We start from the raw sequence: 7,500 nt of genomic DNA on the forward strand, positions 1-7,500 counted from the left end.
ACTCTTTGCGGAAATTGTCAACCGTGCCAAAAAGAAATAAGTAAATAAAATAGGGATATACAAGTTTTAGGTGTCCAGGTGAGTGACTCTAATAATGTGATCAAAAGTGAAAATTGTACAAGATTTAGGAATAATAAGAACATAATATTTATAAAATTGGGGTAAAGTGATCACTGTATATCATTGATATTGAATAGACAATATCAATGTTATTCTAATAAGTCGCTGTTTGCTGCATGTTAAGTAACAGATTGCATCACCGCATTCAAAAGTGACTTCAACAGGAAGAGTGAAGGTGTGTTCATGTGTTAGGGAAAGGGAACTTCCAGACCTGACATGCAACAAAATAAATCCGACTTCATACTGACTTCAGCGGTTTGCTGAGCCACGCTGTCCCTGCTTTTCATATTTCGGTGAAAAATGTAGTGGAAAACTTTTAACAATTTGTTTGCGCGATGGATAGTATATCAAGTTCTTTCCGAGCTTTGAAATTTACAAACGACCGTGTTCAGCGTGACTCTGAGCTGTGGTGATGTCTCTGTCGCCACCGCCGTCGTCCTCCCGCGGTCTCGTCTCCCAGGGACCATGAACGCAGCATGAACAGAGCCCGTTGAACCCAGGGCCAAACGCTTCCTGACCTGAACTGGGGATATCTGCTAAATATGTCTATATATTGACTATATTGTCTATGTAAAGCACTATTCTAGTGTGTGTTAATGGCCATGTTTGGGAGGTTTCTGTTTTGTCTGCTGATTAAGAGCAAAGATCTTAATGATTCATCTGCACATGTTGCTGTTAAATACGAAAAACACTGGAAAATGTGTGAGCTTGTGAATGTTCCAGTGCTGCTTTATATGGATCTTCTATGTGTGTGTGTGTGGTTGTGTGTGGGTGTGTGTGTGTGGAGAGGGTTGGTTACGTTTTTGTACCTCACCTTGTGTTCCACAGCATGTTAAAACTTCTCAACATAGTTAAACAAACTAAAGTACGACACTGAGCTCCGTAATAAATGACACGATTTAAACACTCAGGCTTGTGCTGCCATTTGTAACACACACACACACACACACACACACACGCACTCACACACCCACACCGTTAATTACTTCAGATTCCTCATCAGAAGCACTTTGTGAAAATGATTAGTCGACTAATTAAACTAATCAACTGCTTCAGCTTTCACCCTCCCTTCCGGTTTTCTCACTGGGCTTGTCTGTCTGTCTCTCTGTCTCTGTCTCTCTCTCTCTCCTTGTCTTACTCTGTCTGTCTGTCTTACTGTCTGTTTCTTGTCTGTTATTAAGAACCATTAAACACACACAGGAGATTATCCTACAGAAACAATTATTTCTGATTTTCTGGTTATTCCTTTGACTCAGTTAAAGCCGATTTGTGAATAATTCTCTCCCCCACTGGGCCTAAAGGTGCAATCAATCAGTAACATTGGACAATTTGCAAAAAAAAATGCATTGTTTGGTAGATGAATGTTTGAGCTTGAGCAAAATGAAACCATTTTGGGGATATAAGTGGCATAGTTCAGGGGGATTGAGTGGAGATTGACAGGTCTGGGGGTGAGGAGCGTTTCCTCCAAAACTGAGAGTCTGGTGAGAACTGTGTGCCCAGTGGTATATCATATAAACTTTGCACAACCAGCTAATAAAATATTTGTTATTGTACCTTTAAAACAAACACACTATTCCCTCACTTGACGACCACAGCTCCAGCACAGTGGCGGTGGCAAACTCTCTGGCCAAAGGATCAGAACGTTAATCAGGCCACAGCTGTGCAACAGTCTACACATTGTACACAAGCCTGTTGCAAACGATTTTATCTGGCAACCAATGTCAATTTTTTATTGCAGTATATTTATTAATGCATTCATTTGATACACAGCCTTGGTAGATGGCCGCAGCTTTGATGTTGTTGTCGGCAAAACAATAACAAAATAGTATACGAATTAAAATCAGTTACTGGAGATGAATGGTGTTCCCATGTTTCCTTTGTGCTGGCTCAACATGAATCGGCTGATGGTACTGCATGTCCTTTTGGCACTGCAGCTCTACACCTCAAAAGTGCTTGAGTCATGCATTTAGGAAGATTCATGATATTGCATTACATACTGTATACCATTTTTATTTCTGTTTTAGGATGTGGGAGACATTTTTTGGGAGAGGGGCCCCATTTTGCCCCTGGGCGGCCAGCTGTCAGCTCCTGAAGCTGTTGCAATTTATACTCCCTTTCAATTAAATTTTCATTCAAAAAAACTGAATTAACTTAATTTGGATATACGGATGAAATATTTGCCAGTAAATGGTTGTGATATGGTTGCTTAATTAATTAACTCAACTTAAATTCACTTAATTTAGTTATACGGATGAAATATTTGCCAGTAAATGGTTGTGATATGGTTGCTTTATTAATAGATAACCCTAACCTGACAAGCCCTAACCCTAATAACTCTAACCCTAGCCCTACTACCCCTAACTCTACTAACCCTAATCCATAATGAATCTAATCTCGGTAAAATAGTCAACACATTTTCACCATAAAGGTCTTTATTTAGTAAATTGTTGCCTGAAAAACAGTACAGACACATGTCAGGGATTATATGAAAATTGTGAATTCTAAGGCTCTAGCCCTTAAATGACAGATGTGCTTATAAACCTGCAGGAAAACACATCGATCAGCCCCCAACATTAAAACCACCGACACGTGACGTGAATAACATTGTTCATCTTGTTCCAGTGGTCAAGGGGTGGGATATATTAGACAGAAAGTGAATACTCAGTTCTTCAAGGTGATGTGTTGGAAGCAGGAAAAATGGACAAGCGAAAGGATCTGAGCGTCTGGGTCAAATTGCTAGATGACTAGCAATTTGACTGGTTGTTCTCTGTATGCAGTGGTTAGTACTTATCAGAAGTTGCCCAAGGAAGGACAACAGGTGAACCGGCGATAGGGTCATGGGCCCCCATGGAGTCATTGATGTGTGTGGGGAGTCTAGCCCGTCTGAAGAGCTACTGCAGCACACATTGGTGAAAAAGTTAATGCTGCTATGATAGAAAGGTGTCAGAACACACAGTGCATCACAGCTTGCTGTGTATGAGGCTGTGTAGCCGCAGACCGGTCAGAGTGTCCATGCTGACCCCTGTCCACCGTCGAAAGCTCCTACAATGGACACGTGAGCATCAGAACTGGACCATGGAGCAATGGAAGAAGGTGGCCTGGTCTGATGAATCATGTTTTCTTCTACATCATGTGGATGGTCGGGGTTAGGGTCTGATCAGATGGAGCATCTGTGGGATGTGCTGGGACAACAAGCCCGATCCCTGGGGGCCCCACCTCCCAACTTACAGGACTTAAAGGATCTGCTGCCAACGTCTTGGTGCCACATACCACAGGACACCATCAGAGGTCTTGTGGAGTCCATGCCTCCACGGGTCAGAGCTGGTTTGGAGGCATGAGGGGAGCTACACAATATTAGTGGTAATTAGTGGTGGTTTTGATGTTGTGGCTGATCGGTGTATGAGATATAGTTCCAGAACATTCTTTTTCACCTTATAGCTGCTCTGACAGGGAACTGTTACACCGGGCAACCCAAATCTTAAAACTGATGTGATCTACACTACACAACACATAACTACGCCTCACCACAGTTTCTCTACTCATATTTAATCGTACAGTGGCATCCAATGGACCCATCGACTAGATGGACAGCGAGACCCCACTCCCTCACAGCTGTATTGAAGCCTAAAACATGGCTGCCTAGTTGCACCTGTCTTTTGAGACATTGCCTGCACAGTAAGGATAAGAGATGGGGTGGTGTTTCCATGGTGACCCGGGGTGCACGCTCACACACCTCTCTGCCGCCCACCCACTGAACTGCAGGCTATCAATGAAAACTGACTACGTCCCCTTTGAATATCACCAAATAATTTAAAAAAAGTACAATTTCTGACAATTTAATATTGGGAGAGATATACACATTTATTGAACATTTATTTAGAACTTTATTTTGGCCTGTCCTTCATTTACTTGCAATGGTGTGGGTGGGGATAAAAAACAGGAACTCGAGGCACTCGGCTTTAAAGGGATTATTATGTATATATTTTTTGTTTATACCTGTTCCTATACTCTTTATAGTATACTCACCACTCATGTAGCACATACTGTAGTTAGGTTTAATTCTCTAAGGCAGGTAACCTATTTAGTTGTAATAACACTGTGACACAACAATGGAACTAGCTCCAACAAAGAGAGAATATAGCAATAAAACAAAACTTAAAAAAAATGTAATAACTCCTTGTATTTGTAAAGTCAGATAGCTTTCGCATCATGTTGCATTTCCTTAAATGTGGAGTGAGTTTTTGCACTGAATGAAGATTCTGGATTTGTCCCCCATGACTCGCATTGAAGGGTTGGAGCCGAGCTTCCAGTTTGGAGAGATGGCTGAAACTTACCTACGTACTACATGACGGATGAGTACAAAACAAGTATAAACCTTGAAAAAAAAAAACAACATCTCAGCCTCTGGAACCTGTGGAATCTGTCGTCAGCCTTCTTCTGTCGGCTGTGCGCACGCCTCTGTCAGCAGCCTGGAGAACAGCGACCTCTTCTGGAGGAGAGCGGCGGGACGGTCGAACTCGACAACACAACCTCCTTCCAACACCAGCACCCTGGCCGAGAGGGAGACACCGGGGTAAAAATGCTGTTGAACAAAATCAAACTGTACTTTAGGATGTGAATCTGCCCCACCTGTCCATGTGTGTGAGGCTCCTGGGGTCGTGTGTGAGCGTCAGCACCGTGGACTGACTCCACTCCGTCCGTAGGAGACCATGGATCAACGAGCGCGCACGTGGATCAATGTCGTGCGCGTGCGTCGCGCGACTGTGCGAAGGGGTTGGGTCGTGTATGTTTGGCCCCAGAGCTCGTGTGGCGCTTTGCGAGTGTGTGCGAGTGTTTGACTTGTGTGTGTGGGCGTGTCGGGGGTGCGCATTCCCATGCGGAGTTTGCGCGTGCGCTTTGGGCTTGTGGGTGTGAGTGTTTGAGTCGCAATGCGGAGCGCATGTGCGAGGTTCTTCGAAAATGACGAGCGGCGGAGATCGGAGCAGAACCCGGGTGACGCACAGCAGCCAGCGCTCAGTGTAACTGGAGACAGAGAAGAGCGATCGTGGGAGGTGAAGAAAAGTACCGGAGTGGTCGTTTGGACAAAAGCGTTCAATCACCCACAAACCTCAGCTCATTATGTAGTACAACCTTTACCGTCCAGCACAAGAAGAATGAGTGACCCAAAAAAAGGAATCTGTTTCCAGAAGCAATTTCACCTTTTCCTGCTAAAGACCACTTTGCGTTTTGGAGAATTGATGTTATTTCGGTGAACATTATATAATCCTAATGTTTAAAGGTTCATTTGTTATTGATTTTTCAGATGAGATTTGACTCATCCTGCAACATAGCTGGCATCCTGTTTTGTCCGGCCCATGTGCCAAAACTTGCTTCCTGCGGCTACTGCTCCCTCTCGCTCACAACTCCCTCAACAGGTTGTGCAGAAGCAAGTGAGCGTTGGTGAAATGGGACAGTCCGTTTGCTTGGCATCATTAAATGCATCCTTATTTATTGATAAACCGGGACAATCAACAATTTGTTATACACGGTGATGTACCATCAACACGTCACGTTTGTTATACGTGGCCAGCACATTCCGGAAAAATGCACCGGTGGACATTTCCTACTCTGCCCAAATCATTGAATGTTGGCATATTATTCACATTGGGAGTGGAAAAATAAAATATACTTCCTGGATAGCCTAGACTAATGTTTCCTCTGTCCCGTAGCTTCAATGGCTCATTTAAGCCGTCATTTGAACAGCAAATAAAACGTGCAGCGAGGTAGGACTAGCAGTAACCTTTTGCAGTTTGGGATGCAGCCCTGGTGATGAAACTGCATGACACACTCTGCTCACCTAGCCATCTCTCCTCCAGGTCCTATAGGATGCAACAGTTGCCGTGGTAACCTGGCCACCCATGCCGCCAGGCCACACCTGTGCAGCACCTGCCACACCTGGTCATCGCCGTAGCAACCAAACGGGTCAATGTTGTCGCGCAATGAGCCAGAGAACAGCAGAGGAACCTTCATCAGGAGGAAGATGAGCGTTTGCGGAGATAGACAGATCGCTAAACAGACAGACAGAGTTATATATTATTTTCTTTATCCTCCCTTTCCCTTTCCCCACCTTGGGGATGACAGCCAATCGGCTTCGTAGTTCATGAAGCCCCACGCAGCAGAGGTCAATGCCGTCAATTTTGACCACACCCCCCTTGATCTCCTCCAATCGGAACAGAGCGCTGGTGATGATGTTGAGGTCCGCCTCCGACCGGCTCAAAACTCCCACCTGAGTCAAGTTTAATCAGCACATATCAAATCTAACATTTACAAACACTAATATAATACTGAGGAACTACAGTACTGCACATACACACACCTTTTCTTTCGATTGGATGCAGAGTGTTAATCCTGTCGGGAGAGAATCAGTCTGATAGCTGATGAACTGCAGCCGTCCCTCCGACGGCCAGGCAGGCGGGGCGTGGACTTTACTGGCACAGTCCAACCACAGAGGCTGGATAGGGGGGGGGGAGATTAATCATTCATAGTTTAATAATTTGTCGGTCTTGGGAATTGCAGTGGATGGAGTGTGATATGAGTGTGATATATTCAGTTGTAAAGCCCAGTGAGAGTGTTTCAGCGTATAAAATGTATATGCACGTGTGCAACTCCCTCCCTGTGTGCGTGTGTGTTTAAGTGCGTGTGTTTAAGTGCGTGTATACCTCTCTTTGCAGGTGTGTGTGTTGCTCCATGTCCCAAAGAACTCCCATGTAGCTCTGCAGGTTACATGAGCTTTTGACCAGCAGAGGAAGAACTTCCCTCATCTGAGGAGTTAAAAGTGCATTTCAACCGTATGACCGTTTTATTATTAGTATTAATCATAAATTATTCAAATGTACTTTCGTCCAGATCTAGTGACATGGGTGTTCGGTAATGATGACTGATATTGAAAGCGGCACATTGTCATATTTGCTGTAGAGAGAGCAGATCTTTTCACAACATAAAAAAAAAAAAGTTGTGCATAAATGACAGAACCCATCCATCCATAATGCAATAGACTCAGCTTGTTGCTAGAAATGAATTGGTAAGTGTAAATTTGCGTAAGATCAAGTGTGTGTGTGTGTGTGCGCACTTACAGTCAGTGTGTATATGAATAGCAGAGCAGCCAGGCTGGAGTCGAGTTTAGAGGTCACCACTGACAGGGCCACCAGAAAGAGGAGACATCCATAAAGAACCTCTATACACACCTCCATCCAACTACACACACACACACACACACACACACACACACACACACACACACACACACACACACACACACACACACACACACACACACACACACACACACACACACACACACACACACTTAATCTCGATGGGTCAAATTTCTTGAAAAGTCAA

General features: G+C 44.2%; 1 protein-coding gene across 1 annotated transcript in view; it reads right to left on the reverse strand.

Moving 5' to 3' along the window:
* Positions 1-4,546: 4,546 nt before the first annotated feature.
* Positions 4,547-7,500, reverse strand: part of LOC307245020 (uncharacterized protein) — a gene marked incomplete at both ends in the record, with an annotated part of 9,429 nt that continues 6,475 nt past the window's right edge. Inside the window, 4 exons of the mRNA XM_080020431.1 lie at positions 4,547-4,670; positions 5,957-6,123; positions 6,227-6,385; positions 6,476-6,610. Coding sequence (XP_079876557.1) covers positions 4,547-4,670; positions 5,957-6,123; positions 6,227-6,385; positions 6,476-6,610 — 585 coding nt within the window. The remainder of the gene's footprint in view (positions 4,671-5,956; positions 6,124-6,226; positions 6,386-6,475; positions 6,611-7,500) is intronic.

The sequence above is a fragment of the Zeus faber genome (genome assembly GCF_960531495.2).
Source record: "Zeus faber genome assembly, chromosome: 19".
Taxonomy (NCBI): Eukaryota; Metazoa; Chordata; class Actinopteri; order Zeiformes; family Zeidae; genus Zeus; species Zeus faber.